Raw genomic sequence first — 17109 nt, 5'->3', positions numbered from 1 at the left:
CACCAAGCTGCTAGAGCCCATAAAGCTTTGTTTATTAAACAGCGGCGAGACAGCGTGCGACTGTGTATCTTGCGAAAAGAGCTCAGATAACATGTTGCGTTAACCTGCTCCTTTTGTGCATTCACATAATCCACTCTTATAGATGACTGGAGCAATGTGAAGCTTCACGCTAAGTCACAAAGATCATGAATTTTAATGCGGGTCTGCCATTTCAATTTTGACTCACTCAAAGTGGAAAACAGATCCTGTCACCTCTGAGTCACTGAATGAGTGTGCTGGTGTTTAGTCTTTCTGTACAGAATCCATCTGTGAGTTGGATCAAACAGCCCCCCCCCCCCTGCTCGACTGAAGGGCATTCCTGTGGTGTGTCGTGGCCCTCCCGCTCGCTGGCTGTGACTGTGTGCTTTTTCATTGCTGGTTCTTCAAGGGCAGGTGCTGAGTGTAGTTTAATTATTCATTACAGGCTGATAATGACAGCGGCTGTGTTGTTGTTGTTGTTGTTGTTGTTGTTGTTGTTGTATGAGTCTTGACAGGAAGGAGGAGACAGAATGAGGCCCGGTAGATATCGAGGGAATAGTATTGATTTCTGATTGCTTCAACCAGCATGTACGAGGATGACATCAACAAACCACTCTTCACACTTGGAGCGGAGTATGTTGTTTTAATTGGCCCGTCTGTGCTCGTACCGCTCAATAATCAGCAGGCTTTATGTTGAAAAATCTCTTTCACATCACATTGTTACCGAAGCTAATTATTCTCGATATGTTGTGAGTTCAGTTGTCAAAGATAACAGCTTAATTGTGCTCGGGCATTACTTTGCTTTTTAAAGTGTAAAAGCCAGAGAGAAGTTTTAATTAGGGCAGAGGAAATCCATTCAGTAATCAACTGTACATGATACATTCAAGTTTATACAAGACTGGTGGTTCAGCCAAGGTCTTAAGTCTCTCAAACTGTAGTATAAAACGTACAGTAGTTATCAGCCACGAGTGTTATGAGGCTCCAATTGACTGTATACCGTCGGCTGCAAACTCTCAAGAGTGAAACTGTCAGTCTGCTGGCCAGCGCAGCTTACAAGTTTGCAGCTGTGTGGTAATAAAATCCCCAACCTGCTCCTCGTTGTCTAGTTATAGTCGTCAAAAGTCATCCATTAGTGTGGTGATTGCTGCTCAAATGACAGTGAAATGACTGTTTATTGGCAGCTTCACTTTTCATGCTGGACTTCATTAACATGTTACTGCGTGGTCTCTTAACCCCCTTTACCTGCTAAATCTATTTCCTATCTCTCCACTGTTGTGAGGTCTGGTGCGTGCATCTGTATTTATGAGCTCTCTGAGCTGCTTGTGAAGAGACGGAGGGCCACAGGTCCTCTGTGCAACTGGAGTAGTGTAACACGTTTAATTACAAAGGTCAGTTCACTGAATGTTTACATACATGCATCAAAACAGAATTGTCACTTAAAGTTGTTTTATTTTAACCCTGCTGTGAAGGGATCAGATTTCCATCACCATTTGCAGTTTGCAGCAAAGATAAGCCTCAGCAGGCAGGTCAGACCTCCTAAGCAACCATGATGCTATTGATATTGAATATTGCCAATACGGGGTGGTATAGTATGTATGTCCCGCAACATTACCGTTTAATTATATGAGGTAACTAAAGCTTGTTGGGGTATTTTTTCCCCAACAAGCTCAGCCTTTAGGAAACCATGTGATCTGTATTTGTGGAAAAAAGTTAGATTGTGATCACTTATTTATAGAGGAGTGCTTCACATGTGCGCCACAATATCATAATCAAAAGAATACAGACTAAAGAATATTAAAAACACCAGAAAGTAGAAATAAATAAGAAATAAAACAAAGGCATATCTAAGTAGTTGGGTACTTAGATGACTGTTGTGCTGAAAACCCCTTTGCCCGTGGAAAGAATGTATCAATGAACATATAGCACAATGCTCATTTGAATGGCTTTTGGGTTCACAATTCAATTAAGCCTTCTTATGCCGTAAAGAGCCTGTCAAACACCAATCAGAAGCTGATTGAAAAAACATGGCGAGTACAAAGCCGTTTGTAGATTTCTCCGTCTTCCTGGGGACTTGTTTGGGAGTTTTGTTAGTTCCACACTGCAGCCCTCTCTTCCTCCGTAGCTCCAGCCTGCACTGCATTAGCTTTCTTCTATTCCCAGAACTCCTGTAGATGTGACTCCTCTCCTCCGGGATGGAGGAATGTTTCTCCCTCAGGTCCGACTGATGGAATGGGTTGAGGCCTGTTTGTTCAGGATGTGTTGAGAGGGAAGGAGGAGAGAGAGAGATGGTTGACCCCCCTCAATTCACCCCCCAAATCCCTGGATCCCATGGCTGAAAATCACTGCCAGCTGAGCTGACATGCTTATCCATGCCGACATCAGACTTAACGAGGGCTCCTGCTGGATAAAGAGCCAGACTGAGCTTCAGACACTTTCAAGCAGTCGTTGCTTTTGTTGTGGGATCATATTTCAATGAGGGTACTGTGACTAACAGGAAGTAGTCCTTGGAGAACCATCATTGCTGCATCCTTCCACAATGGTTCTACCATCCTCATACATTATGAATACGACATGTTAATATAAACCGTAACATAGCGGAACCATGTGGAGTCACTTCTCTTGAATAATGTCATGCAACTTCCTGCTCTGCTATAAATCAGTCCCTCTTTTACTTCAACATCAGTTGCAACATCAGCTTTTAAAATGCTGCAATCTCTCCCTTCCCTTTTTCCCGCCGTCATGAGCGACTGACCTCGCTCTGTGGAGCATTCAATGACCTCAGAGCAGAAAGTACTGCAGCACTTATTCCCACTCTCTTTCCTCTGTACACCCACAATCACACACACGCTCAGTCTGTAAAAAGTAGAGCAGAAAGAACAAAATGGAAGCAAAGATGCTGGCCCCATTGGGGAAAGGCAAAGCCCGAACTACAGTTATAGATTTGTCTTTGTTCCTTGAGTGCTTTTAGAGGTTACAGAGTGAGATAGCAAACCCCAGATGGGTACCATAGTAGCTCTTAAAAGCATCTTGTAGTTTATTGTATTTTCAGTTATTTAACGTATAATTAATCCCAACAGTTACATTGTCATTAAACATAATTGAAAAATGTATTTCTGTTCGTTAATACTTTCACAATTAGTCAAAACAATAGAAAGGCAATTACTCCTAACAAAATAGCACAGAAGAAAACAACAGAACATAATGCAACTAAGAGTCCACAGCCATGCTTGCAGCTAAAAAAAGGACACAGCAGCATACTCATAACAATGCTAACATGCTGATGTTAAGCTGTTATAATGTTTATCATCTTCGTTTAGTATGCTAGCATGCTAACGTTTGCTAATTAGCACCAAACACAAAGTGCAGCTAAGGCTGAAAGTGTTTATATCTGCAGGTAGATTAATTGACCTGATTACAATCCATTTGCCACATAAATGTTTATCATATTGTTTTGACTTCAGCTCCAGTGAACATATTTTATATTTGTACCTTGGTTTCATAAATGTGCCCCCCTAAGTAGAACAAATATATATGCAGGCTTTTCTTATAAATAACAATGTCCTGCTGTGCCCAAAACGTATTATCATCATCACTTTATCCAGGTCAGTAATCAAACTTAATTAAAACAACAAATCACCAGTGGCTGTGCTGTTGCTGTGACAGCACGGAGGGTGTCACTTAAAACACCAGGGATTCATCCCAATGGCGATTATGAAATAAAATCAGATTTTCAATGTGCAGTGCAAGTGTTTTCTGTTGGTCCAGCAGGATCAGGAAGTTCTTTTTTTAGCCCTGGTGCTGCGTGCTGGCTAACGATTCAACATAGTGTGTACCTATTGCCCCGAGAGAGCAGTTAGCATTTATTCCCCGTGAAGTTTCCCTGCGTCACGAGGGCCTTGGATGACCCTAGATGGGTCAGGAGGAACATTTTCAGAACTCAATCTGTTGCAGCATTCGGTAAAAGTGAACACACGTGCAATTTAAGGACCTGATAATATTTCCAGTTGCATCCAAACACCATCTAGCCTGTTGTAATAAGACTAAATATTTTCTGAATTATACCATAGACAAGTATGTGGTAGTTTGACCGCTGCAGCAGGACAACATTTTTTAATATTTCACAATCAAATATTTGGTTGAAAAGCAGAAGTGCCTTTCTTCTTGTTATCAAAGTGTATGAGTCGTTTTCACTTACAGTAAGCTTTAGATTTAGATTTACCTTGTAGTCTGTTACACTTTCTCTCTGACAATGATCAGAAAAGGACAAGTTGTGGTTGAGAATTATATTCAAATTTACAAAATAATAATTATTTGTTGATGCAGGCAACATGACTGAATCTGCTATTTCTCTGAGGCTTTTAGTAATCATAGGCTATTGTGAACTATGAATGACCGTCTTTTGTAACCATTTTGTTGGTTTGCTGTCCCTGGGTTACAAATCCGTAAATGTGGTTTCAGTCAAACGTTATTAATGTAGTCACAAAAAGTATTCACATATACATCTGCTGTTTGAACCTTTGACCATATTCACTTCCCCATTTTCCCTTTGGTTGATGTATGCTGGCAGGCTTTTGTTGCTGAATGTTTATTTGAGGCTGTCTAATGAAGGAAGTGGATTGTGTACACAGCATGGGTGTGTCGAGTCACAGTTCAAACACATTAGACTGCCAGCGCACAGTCAATTCACTGTCCCTCGGAGGAGAAGAAACGTTACTTACTGTAATGTTAGTTATTGAGCAGATGGACATCAAATACGACCACATTTTCGAAGGGACAGCTAAGGTTGTATTTGCTCTGTCATTCTACTCTAATCTGGACTTTGTAACGCGTATTGGAACAGTGTGCTGTCTCTGAGTCTGCAGCACACATGATGTAACTCTTGTTGGTCACTGATTGGCTCTTCAGGTGGGATAAGCTTTAGTTTCCTGGAGGAGCCTGTGTACTCTGGACTTCACTTGACTGAAAGAATGGTGGACAAGATATGGAGGAAGAGTTGGCAATTTATAGAAAATAGACGGTCTTTTCGCAAGTCGTCTTGTAGTTTGGCCGAATGTAAGAGTGAGTGAGTATCCTCCTTCTTTTTTTCATATTGTTTGGGTAAGAGGTAATCCGACAAGGACAACGAATGACTGTTAGATTGTTTACGTGGCATTTTCATTTGTGATTGAAGCACAGGCAGACCTATGGCAGGTTACACATTTTCTAAAGTAATTTTTGCAGAGTTGTGTATCAGCATTAGGCAGGTAACAGCTGAGTGAACTGTGGGTTTTATTGTTATCATAAAGTTGTAGAATCAGCAGTCTTTTACACACACTCTTCAGTTCACTTCTGTGTTTCCATTTGTGTTTATTCCGTACCGGAGACTGGAATACTGATTTTAAGACGTTCTTTTATTAAAGGTCCCATGTCATGGCCATTTCTACTGATCATAATTCCATTGTTGAGGTCTATTAGAATAGATTTATATTTGTCAATGTCCCAAACTCACATTGGTTTCTCATACAGCATCTCTGTATAGTATGTGTATTCACTCTGTGTCCTAAACGCCTTGTTGGAGCTCCTGCCCCCCCCCCCCCCCCTATGAGCCCACTGTGCTCTGATCTGTGTTTGTGTTACAATGTTTGTTAGCAACCAGAAAATGACACCAGCAATGACAAAAAGATGAGAATGCTGCGTGGGGTCTGGGTGCCGTGTTGGCGGGACGTAGCAGGGCTCGCTGCTGCGAGGAGCGGACAGTGTGAGCTGGATTACTGGTGTTGTTTCCTGGCTGCTGCGTGGGGTCTGCGAGACACAGCGAAACCCAGCCCGAGCACACACACCCGCAGCCTCCCCGCGTCCCGCCGGCTGAGAAATCCGCGGAGCTGCAGCTGAGAAAAGATTGAGTGTGTGTGTGTGAGGAAGTCCAAACGTAACAGCTCCACGCACCTAACGTCACTGCACCCAATACGTCACTGTACCCAGGAAGAAAAAGAAAAATCTCCAACGAGGCGTTCTGGAGCAGCATCGACAGGTCTTTTCTGTGTTTGAGTTTTATTCGCTACAGGGTGTACTTTGAGGGTTTGTGACTGGGGTAATAACCGGAAAACCATGACATGGGACCTTTAAAACTTAAGCCATAAATCCTTGAAGTTAAACTACTTCTGTTCTGACATTTTAAAAGATGAATTAGGAAGACGGCTGCACTTAACCTGATAATGCTTCTTCAATTCTAACTCAAAAGATATATTCTAATTATCTTATATTTCTTACAAGAAGTTACAATCTCGAACCATCTCTTTGCTCTCTCATTGCAGTGTGGAAGGGGATGGACGGCCCAATGAGAGTGGCCATTCCCTGGATGGTGGAGCCAGCTATGGCCAGGGCCCGGTGACTCACGGCTCAGCCATCAGCCCCGACCGATTTGACAGCCCGCTTTACAGCCACGGTGTCCAGCCTGGCCCTCAAAGACCCCGTCGAGCCAAACTCCAGCACTCGCAGTCCATCATCCGTAAGCAGGCTGAGGAGGAGGCCATCAAGCGTTCCCGCTCGCTCTCTGAGAGCTATGAGCTCTCTGCTGACCTCCAGGATAAACAGGTACTCCAAAGTAGCCTGGCTTAATAGTTTGCTTGGGGATTATTCAAAGGTCAAAGGTATTACTATTCAAGAATTAAAAAAAAATCACCTGTGTGAGATTGTTTTTGGTGGAAATAAAGCAGGAATGCTAATTATCAGTGACCTTCGGGAGGATATTTGTGGTTAGAAAAGGTAAATGAAATATTCAACAGGTGGCCCGGTTTGACAGCTAATGTACTCTCTTTCTGTAGGTGGAGATGCTGGAGCGAAAATATGGTGGACGATTCATAACTCGGCATGCGGCCCGCACCATCCAGACAGCCTTCCGCCAGTATCAGATGAACAAGAACTTTGAACGTCTCAGGAGCTCTATGTCTGAGAACCGCATGTCCAGACGCATCGTTCTCTCCAACATGAGGATGCAGCTCTCGTTTGAGGGTCCTGAGAAAGTGCACAGCTCCTACTTTGAAGGAAGGCAGGTTTCCATGACGGAGGATGGCGCCCCACTGTCCATGGTGCAGTCTGAACGCGGAGATATAGAGGTACACCAGCAGGCCAACATGGCGCCTCACCCAACCCCACAGGGTGACCTGACAGATGCCATCACGGAGCTGGAGGACGCCTTTTCCCGGCAGGTCAAATCTCTGGCCGAGTCGATTGATGATGCTCTAAACTGTCGCAGCCTTCAGGGCGACGAGGGTCCCGACCCAGAGGCTGTGGGCTGCTCTAAGGTGGAGAGGGAAGGGCAGTATCAGGTGAAGTCCCACCGCAGGGAAGCTGGACGAATGCATGATGAAACATTGGCATCCTATAATGATGTCACTCTGTTCATCGATGAGGAGGACATGAATCCTTCTATGGCTCGGTCGAGGTCGGGGGACCAACCCTCCAGCACAGAATCAGACTTGCGGTTGCGGTCAGTCAACTCCTCACAGGAATACTGGCCTATTGACCCCAAAGATGAGGGTCGTGACACAGACACGAGCTGCCGCAGCACTCCTTCTCTTGAGTGCCAAGAGCAGCGCCTCAGAATGGACCATCTTCCCTTGTTGACCATTGAACCTCCTAGTGACAGCTCAGTTGAGCTCAGTGACCGGTCTGACCGTGGATCTGTCAAACGGCCGCCTGTGTACGAGCCGCACGGCCACATCGTGACGTCCTCCCAGGCGAGCCCCAAACATATTTCCCACGGACCCCCGCCACGAGCTTCCCCCCGTGATGAAGACCCACCGCTGCGCCATCGCCACCGTCAGCTGGAAGGACACTTAGCTATAAACGGCTCAGCCAACAGGCAGAGCAAGTCTGAATCCGACTTCTCCGATGGGGATAACGACAGCATCAATAGCACATCCAACTCTAACGACACCATCAACTGCAGCTCCGAGTCGTCGTCGAGAGACAGCCTACGAGAGCAGACGCTCAGCAAGCAGACGTACCACAAAGAGACTCGCAACAGCTGGGACTCGCCCATCTTCAGTAATGATGTTATTCGAAAGAGACACTACCGCATCGGCTTGAATCTCTTCAACAAGTAGGTACTCGGCTCTGATGGAGCGGGCGCTTGACCAGGGATTGCAGTGATTAAGGGTGTAGCAAATAGAGATGATGTTAGAAAAGCCTCTTGGAAAAGAATTCCCTCTCTGTGTGTTGCACTTTAAACTGTAATCATTTGTATTAAATCAAAGGTAAAGATATTTAGAGAGATATTTGAAGGAAAACAATAAATAAGACAATATCTTTTTATTGTAGTATATGAATATATTGTAGCAACATTTCTTTGAGATTCTTTTAATATGATATAACTTTGTAGTGAGAATATCAAATGTCTTAAGAGTAATATTGGACTTTCTCCAAACTAATATTACAAAATAAGCAGACTCTTCACTCAAGTTTTGTTTATCTGCACCTAAATGTATGATATATGATATTGTTATTTATCAGGAAGCCAGAAAAGGGCATCCAGTACTTGACTGAGAGGGGGTTTATCCCCGACACACCGGTTGGTGTGGCTCACTTCCTGCTGCAGAGGAAGGGGCTCAGCAGGCAGATGATTGGAGAATTTCTCGGAAATCGACAGAAACAGTTCAACAGAGATGTTTTGGAGTGAGTATTATGTACATGTATGGTGTGAGCAAAGGAAACTGAACATGTGTTAGAAGAAGATTTGTGTAAATGTAATGCAGTCCAGGATCCTTTTCCACATGCACGCTCAAACAAAACCCTGTCAAATATAAATCATTTGTTTAGAGTAATATTTCTGCCTTGTGTGCCAGCTGTGTGGTGGATGAAATGGACTTCCAGAGCATGGAGCTGGACGAGGCTCTCAGGAAATTTCAGAACCACATCCGTGTTCAGGGTGAGGCCCAGAAGGTGGAGCGGCTCATCGAAGCCTTCAGGTTAGATCGCACACTGACACACAGCGTTCAAACACAGCGGGATCATGTGACAGTGGAAAGGCAGGAGATATAACACTGATGCTCTTTTCATACTCACACACCCATAACATTTCTTTTTGAGAAGTCATTGCTGCTGCGTTTCCTCACAGCTGTTGGCACATAAAGAGAACTAGCACTCACATCACTTCTGTTTTCTTCCAGCCGTGGGGAACATATTTCCTCACTATGAGCACAACAGTGTGTATGTGTTGTAATCTCAGTTTGGTTGTATGTGGAAATGAGTTCAAATGTTCTCCTGTCTCGTTTTCTCTAGCCAGCGCTACTGCATCTGTAACCCCACTGTGGTGCGACAGTTCAGGAACCCTGACACCATTTTCATCCTCGCTTTTGCCATCATCCTCCTCAACACTGACATGTACAGCCCCAATGTCAAGCCCGAGAGGAAGATGAAGATGGAGGACTTCATCAAGAATTTAAGAGGTTGTAAAAACCAAGGCTTGATACGATAACACAAAAGTACACTATTTGTGAGCTAAATATATATACTGATATTTTCAAATGTACTTCTTGAACAATACAAGCTTAGACATGGACGAGTTGAGATATTTGCTATCCTTACTTTCCTTATCTGTGTGCCAGGTGTGGATGATGGAGAGGATATCCCCAGGGAGACTCTGGTCGGCATCTATGAGAGGATCCGTAAGCGAGAGCTCAAGACCAACGAAGACCACGTCTCGCAGGTGCAGAAGGTGGAGAAGCTCATAGTGGGAAAGAAACCAGTAAGTACTTCATTATCTACCCAACCAAGTTCAATAAACAATATTATAATTTTCAAGTCATGAAAATATTCTGTGTGGCAACTTTGGCCTACAAGATGTAGACTATTCTTATATCAGTACTAAGTTGTATCAGCCATAAATGACGTCCAATGAGTAAAAGTCACATTTTGTCCTCATTTACTGACTCCCAAATGTACAGAGCTAAAGTCATACGAGGAACAAGGAGATTTAGAAAACATGTTGTACCTTTGGGTATTGTTGTGTGAGTCATATGTCTGGGCTTAGACCTTCACGCTCTGATTTGAACACACAAAGCCCTTGAGAGATGTCACCCAGTGCTGCAGTCTGCAGACAGATGAGCGCTTTCTGCCACCGCAGCACATTATAGTTCTTAGGAGAAGCAGTGGGTAATTTGGCGACATATATTAAAATAATCCATCAAATCATTATTGGGTTTATTTTATGTATGAATATATTCAACCAGAGATATTATCAAATGTAGTTCTGACTGTATTATCAAAATGTAGCAGCATTTCTGCATTATTCTGCGGGCAATGATGTCTCATTTATGCGTGAAAGTCAAACGTGTGATTAACCTCTGCAGCTTCAGGAAGAGGCTTGTCTTGCACAGAGGACTTTGTTGCAGTCAGTTTCCATCGGGGTGAAATCTGTTGTTGCTCTGCCAGTAATAATTGCACACATTGAGAAATGATCCCACGTCACCGTTTAGCTGCTGAATTAAAAGCTCTGGAGGACTCTCTGTAAAACACTTAAAGGTGGGGTATGGCATTTATTTCAGAAACACTTTTTGTTATATTCCATGGAATGCTCTTAAAGGTGGAGTAGGTAAGTTTCAGAAACCGGCTCGAGATACATTTTTTGTTATATTCCATGGAATGCTCTTAACATCCCGATAGCAATGAATATCTTAAGTGCTTTGACAAAAAATCCATACAAAAATGTCATCTGTAGAAGCCGTAATACTGTAAAAAGTACAATTGGATGGCCTACTTGCCTGTCAGCCTTCCATCGGGGCACAAACGTATCTCGTGCCCTCATTGGTCATGTGCGCGTTCGTGTGTGTTGGAGGAGGGGCTCTATAAGGAAGTGGCAGATTTTCTCCGGTTGTGTATTTTCAAATTCTAGCGATCTCGAGCCGGTTTCTCAAACTTACCTACCCCACCTTTAACATCCCGATAGCAATGAATATATTAAATGCTTTGACAAAATATACATTACAAAAATTAATCTCTGGAAGCCTTAGCGCTGTAAAAAGCACGACCAATCATCTGAGCCGGCCCGGCTAAAATAACTGGATGGCCTACCTGCCTGTCAGCCTTCCCTCTGTGCACAAACTTCTCGTGCCCTCATTGGCCATGTGTGCGTTTGTGTGTGTTGGAGGAGGGGCTCTGAGAGGAAGTGGCATTTAAACCACATTGGAGTTCCTCTCAATACTAATCAGGTCCACTAGAGTGGGCTGCTAGGGGAGGTTCTGTTTTCATTCCAACATCATTACAGACTCCCTGGAGCCTGGCAGCAGAGAAAGATCGCCACCCTTTATACACCACCCAAGAGGTGCATCTTCATCACCACTGTAATATGCTATAGGTGCACTTTCTGCAGGGGCAAGTCCCTATATGGGCTCATTATTAAGCAAGACAAGTTACAGTTTTAAGGTTATCAGAAGCAACAGTGTTAATAATCCCAACATAACATCTCCTTTGTTTTCTATTTTTAGATTGGATCCCTCCACCACGGCCTGGGATGTGTAAGTAGGCTAAATATCCATAAATCATACGATACTTGATCATTTTTCTTTCCTTATTTTACCGTGTGGGCGGGCACCATTTCCTCTCTCTGTCCCTGCATGTTGCAGTTAATGCTCTTCATACAGGTAGTTTAAGAGTCAGATTACAGAGACGTTTGCCCCCTGCAGCATATCATCTGTCATTGCTGCACCCTAGAGACAGCGTCAACATCATAAATTGTGGGTGGCATTGAGCTGCAGTGTTTACAGATTCTGTGCTCAGCAGTGCACCACGGCTGGGTGCATGCCACTCCATGCCTCTCAGAATATACTGTTGATCCCCCAATAATATGAATATTAGTAGTTATCATGATAGTTATGGTATGAGATATCCGCTAATTGTGCACTTGAACCAGTACATACTTTTTTATTACAGCATAGCTAGAAAATAGTTTTTTGTAGACATGTTTTCTTGTATGTAAGGACTCAAGGTTCAGATTTACAGTTACAGGTTACATCAATGCATAAAATAATCTATGTAAAAATGAAGTTCAACATAGGATCAATTCTTACACTTCATACTATGTAACTAGTTAAATCCACCGGTGAAACAAACCTGATATGTTTTAAAATGATGACACACAAAACATTGAAATTGTTTTTATTTATTTGGATTTCGATAAGTTAGGACTTAAAAAAACATACACTTTTACTGGAATCTATTTTTAAAAGCACAGCATACAGGATAAGTATTTCAAGCGAGCTATATTTTGTTTCCTAAGTAATTCCTCACGGTGTCAGCGTAGTAATACATGCCAAAAGGTCCGGACGGCAGAAAATAGACTCGTGAGGAGACGCCTTCCTGCTTCAATGCAGACTATTTTTGTATTTGAGGACACCTGATCCTCTTGTATTGCTAACATAATAAATCATACGTAGTAACAGGTTATCCAGCTTGAAACATCACCCCAGTATTCAATGGCATGGCAACAGTTTGCCATGATCTTAATATTTTAAAGGATAGTTTGAAGGATATATATATTTTAGTTTTTGTTATGTTAAATTAATCCAACGAAATGACCAAAGGTGCTGGAGGTGCTCTTAGATTTCACTACAGTATTAAATGTTCAGAGCCCCAGGTTAATTCAGTAAATATATAAATACTTATTTTAATACCTTCAATTTTTTAAGAAAGCTAATACATCTCTTCAAACAATAAACTACAGTCCAGTTGATTCATAGTTTTCATAGGAACATGCCCGTTTTATTTGACTATGCATTTGTAGCTTGTGGGTAATGGACTTTTTTTGGACAAAACAAGTTATTTAAAGACTTAAACTCGATGAATAATGATCTGATTATTAAATGATACAGCCTTAAGGAGCAGTATAAAAAATGTGCCTTCTATATGAATGCTGTTAACAATGCAAACACTACGTTGGCTACATTTAAGTTCAATTCCAGTCAGGGAGAGAGGAGACTTCTGTTCCTTGTTATAGTGTGGACTGAGGGCATAATGACCTCTGAAGTGCTGGTATCTGTGCTCCTTTAGGTGCTGTCACTGCCCCATCGCCGGCTGGTGTGTTACTGCCGCCTGTTTGAAGTGCCAGATCCCAACAAGCTGCAGAAGCTGGGCCTGCATCAGCGGGAGATCTTCCTGTTCAATGACCTCCTAGTGGTATAAGACCTCTGCTTTCTTCTTCTCTCCCCTTTTATCTTCCCTCCTGTCTCTTTAGAACAGCATTTCAAATATTCTCTTTGCATGTTTCCAGGTAACCAAGATTTTCCAGAAAAAGAAGAACTCAGTGACGTACAGCTTCAGACAGTCCTTCTCTCTGTATGGGATGCAAGTGATTCTGTTTGACAATCAGTGTAAGTAGTCATTTACTTTTATACTGTTTTTATCCGCGTGTCGAGCCATCAGTGTTTACATCGCAGTTTTCATTCAGCTCGGTAACACTTCCCATTACAGGTCAAACCAATGGGCTGTGACATTGTTTGTGCTTTCCAAACCTCAGACAGATTCACCCATTGTGTTTTAACTTGCTTTTGATCAATGGCCCACATATAAAAGTCTTTCCCTCTCTCTTCCGTTGCCCCAGATTACCCAAATGGAATCAGACTTACATCAGCGATACCAGGTGCTGACATCAAAGTCCTCATCAACTTTAATGCGCCCAACCCCCAAGACCGCAAGAAGTTCACAGACGACCTACGAGAGTCCATTGCTGAGGTCCAGGAAATGGAGAAATACAGAATAGAGTGTGAGTTGCCTTTCCCCCTCCCATCCCCCCTCTTGCTCTGTCTCGCTCCAGCTGTGTGAAGTAGAAACAGGCATGGTCCTCATTACTCAACTACGGCTCTTTATGAGGGAGAATGTTTACAGAGTTCACAGGATGGCTAACAGAAGGGAGAGCTTTTTTTCTACGCATTCAAAAACCAGAAATGATGTAGGGAACAGAGCCTTCTTCATTGCTGCCCCCTCCCTCTGGTACTCACTACCACAACATATCAGAAACCGCACTGACCTCCCCACCTGACACTTTTCAGACTTGTTTTTAATGTGTGATTAATGTTGTGTCCTTGTGCTAAATGTTGTCTTATTAGCTCGATTTTAATTGGACTATTTATCATAGTTATTGATAGTTGTTCACCTCTGTTAAATTCGTTGAGCACCTGATACAGAGCTTGATAAATAAAGGGTGTTATTATTAATATTATTAAATCAATAGAGTTTCTGAAAGCAACGGGTGGATGAATGCATCACAGAGAAGGTATCATTTCCTGGCCAGAGTAAAAAGTAAAACCAGTCCCGCTTACATCAGTGTTTCCGTGGCTTCTTTCCACAGCCGAGCTGGAGAAGCAGAAAGGAGTGGTGAGGCCCAGCATGTCGCAGAGCTCCGGTCTGAAGAAGGAATCTGGAAACGGGAACATGAACCGTGCCAGTCTGGACGACACCTACGCCATGGGTGAGGGCCTGAAGAGGAGCGCCCTCAGCAGCTCGCTGCGAGACCTCTCCGAAGCAGGTACAGCCAAAACATCTTTGTTTTACCAGCCAGTACTTTAGTGAAAGGTACTATCCTTCTCTCACCTCTCTATGGTCAAATCAAGGGGATGAAAAATAGCAAAATGTTGTTTCATGGCACCATATGTTTATTTAAGAGTTATCCCCTTTAAATCGCTTTACAACTCATTCATGATTGGATACTTTGACTTAAGGGGTGCTCCACCTTTTTGACAATTCAAAGATTGAATACAGACCTATTTGAGTGAAAGTACTTGTGTAAACATTATTATTTTGTCTAAGATGTGTCTTCTCAGTGATGAATGAAATTGACAGGCAGTTCTCATCCCTGATCATGTGGACGAGTTTATTTTCGGAACATTTCCATTCATGTTTTTTATCGTTACTTTTGTTTAACCTTGCACTTTTACACAAAGTTTGTTTCCTTCAAAGACATCTCATGATAATCTTATGTTGTGTTTGATTCGAACATCATATGCCATTTCCTCTCATGTATATTTGTGAACCAAACAAAGAGCTCGGTGTGTACAATTCTTAAATAGCAAGGAGATCGACATGTAATTCAAGTCTTGGCGGTAACAGTCATTTCACACCCATGAATTTCAGTGTTTAGTGCAGCCGCTCTGTCTCTGAAGCAAGAATGCATTTCATTCATTACAGATAGCAGCTATGTGAAGTTATCGGGTGATTAACTTGATAACAAAATGAAATCCAGTCAGGGGTCTGCCTCACTGTTGGTAATACGAAACGCTTTGTTCTAATGATCACTAACTCAATGTGAAATGATAGGTCAGTGAAGAGATCTGTAGAAGTCCCTCCGGTCTCCTGTGTTTTCAGATGCAGGATGTGGCATGTTAGCGGGGTCATTTTTGTTGAGTGTTTTCTTTTTCCTTTCTTGCCATACCCCCATTCCATGTGTATTTACTGTGTTATTTCCATACACATCAGGTACTTTCCTGTTTATGTGTGATTATTGGTCATGTATCATTGGCTGAGTGTGCCTAACAACGGCAAAAGTGCTCTGTTCGCCCTCAGACCTGTATATGCCTGTACATCCCATGTGCAACAACCACTGTATTGCTTTTGATGTGTCTCCTCCTCCGTGACTGTCACTGACACTGGCTCTAGCCAACCTTCGGCCAACCCTAAGAAAATCGACATCTTGTGACAACATTACCAAACACGTTGTTATATTTGTGAAAAATCTGGAACATTCTGATTTAGAAATAAACCCTGTTCATTTACTAAATAGCCTGCTAACTTAAACATACACTTTAAGCTTTTAGACTTGATGAGTCCATATTTGTTGACATTTATAGAAAAGTTTTTGAAATTTAAAGCAGTTCAAAATGCGTTTAAAAAGTAAAAATACTTAAGCCAGCTTTAGTCTTCAGCCTGTTTAAAGATATGCCTTCACTAAATAGCTTGCCACAGTGCCACCTGTCACCCCACCACCCTGAACGCGCTCCCCCCTTCCCGCCCATATTTGGACCTTACTCACAGTCACAATCCACTGCACTGCCCCCTTCGGGACGGGTGGGCGGCCTAAACGTCTGTAGTCGATCCAGGAGTGTGTCGATCTCTAATCTGTGGTATTGCATGTCTCGGGCAGGCAAGCGGGGGCGTCGCAGCAGTGCAGGATCACTAGACAGCAATATGGAAGTAAGTTGGAAGCAGCTGGTATCCAAGCTACTCTCTATGTGATGATGTGCACTGTGAAAACACACCATTTATTTTTGGTCTTACACCTTCTTTGCTTCATAGACTCAGTCCATTTGTTTGGATCATTTATTTGTCTTCCTGGGATGCCTTATAACCTGCTTGCCTCAGTTAGTGTGCATGCATGGGTTGCCTGCGTCTGATCCTGCCCCTTTTTTGGAAGCCAGAGATCTCCTGTGTTGGTCATGTTATATGACCAATATTCACCTTATCTTCGAACAAGCATGACTCTACTAATCCCTCCTCTGATCCCTCCCTTTGTCGCCTGTGTCTGTCTTTCATTCAATCCCATCCAAGCGGTTTTCATTTGGTTCTTCTTCCCTGTGGCAGGGTGGTAGCTATGTGAGACTCTAGGAAACTGTTCATCTCCTGCAGCCCCTCTTAATGGTCAGGTCTTTCTTTTCCCCTTTTTTACAATTTCTTTTAAATTCTGTAAGGTTCAGGGAGGGATGAGGCCTTCATAGCCAGAAGTCTACTGATGGGCTTCACTGGGACTTATAAAGATGTGGATTTCATTCATTCATATTTCCCTCATTTCATGTGTCCATGAGTTCATGTGTTGGGTTGAAGTCTGGGACCCTGAAAATGTCATTCCGCTTTCAAAGATGCCATGTGGTGTTTCTCTAGTCTTAGACGTAGCATGTGCCAAAGGAAAAGCTTGTCTTTAGGAGAATTCACACCTGGATAGTCAGCAGTGTTGGACCTGGGAAAAGGAGGAAAAGTGAAGTCTGCACACAAGAGCTTAGTTCCTCCTGCCTCCTGACTTCTAGTTGAATGCTAACGTGTGGATGCTGGGATTGCCTGTCACATCCTCTGCATGTGGGAACTATTATAACAAGTTGCATGTGTGACTCTAAGAGGGTTTGGCACACT

General features: G+C 42.9%; 1 protein-coding gene across 10 annotated transcripts in view; it reads left to right on the top strand.

The window, feature by feature from the left end:
• The window catches only part of LOC117449601 (IQ motif and SEC7 domain-containing protein 1-like), a 105524-nt gene that overhangs the window by 84465 nt on the left and 3950 nt on the right, over positions 1-17109 (top strand). For 7 of the 10 annotated variants that reach the window (XM_034087366.2, XM_034087365.2, XM_034087367.2 and 4 more), the window contains 12 exons: positions 6312-6591; positions 6822-8101; positions 8512-8673; positions 8844-8966; positions 9280-9446; positions 9606-9745; positions 11484-11513; positions 13045-13170; positions 13265-13364; positions 13595-13756; positions 14342-14518; positions 16130-16179. In XM_034087366.2, the coding sequence (XP_033943257.1) occupies positions 6312-6591; positions 6822-8101; positions 8512-8673; positions 8844-8966; positions 9280-9446; positions 9606-9745; positions 11484-11513; positions 13045-13170; positions 13265-13364; positions 13595-13756; positions 14342-14518; positions 16130-16179 (2797 nt within the window). Of the gene's footprint in view, positions 1-4676; positions 5081-6007; positions 6029-6311; positions 6592-6821; positions 8102-8511; positions 8674-8843; positions 8967-9279; positions 9447-9605; positions 9746-11483; positions 11514-13044; positions 13171-13264; positions 13365-13594; positions 13757-14341; positions 14519-16129; positions 16180-17109 lie in introns of those variants that run through there. The other 3 variants (XM_034087368.2, XM_071203745.1, XM_034087373.2) reach the window with 3 other exon arrangements.

The sequence above is a fragment of the Pseudochaenichthys georgianus genome, chromosome 7, assembly GCF_902827115.2.
Source record: "Pseudochaenichthys georgianus chromosome 7, fPseGeo1.2, whole genome shotgun sequence".
Lineage (NCBI taxonomy): Eukaryota > Metazoa > Chordata > Actinopteri > Perciformes > Channichthyidae > Pseudochaenichthys > Pseudochaenichthys georgianus.
This window is presented reverse-complemented; position numbering and strand designations above follow the sequence as displayed.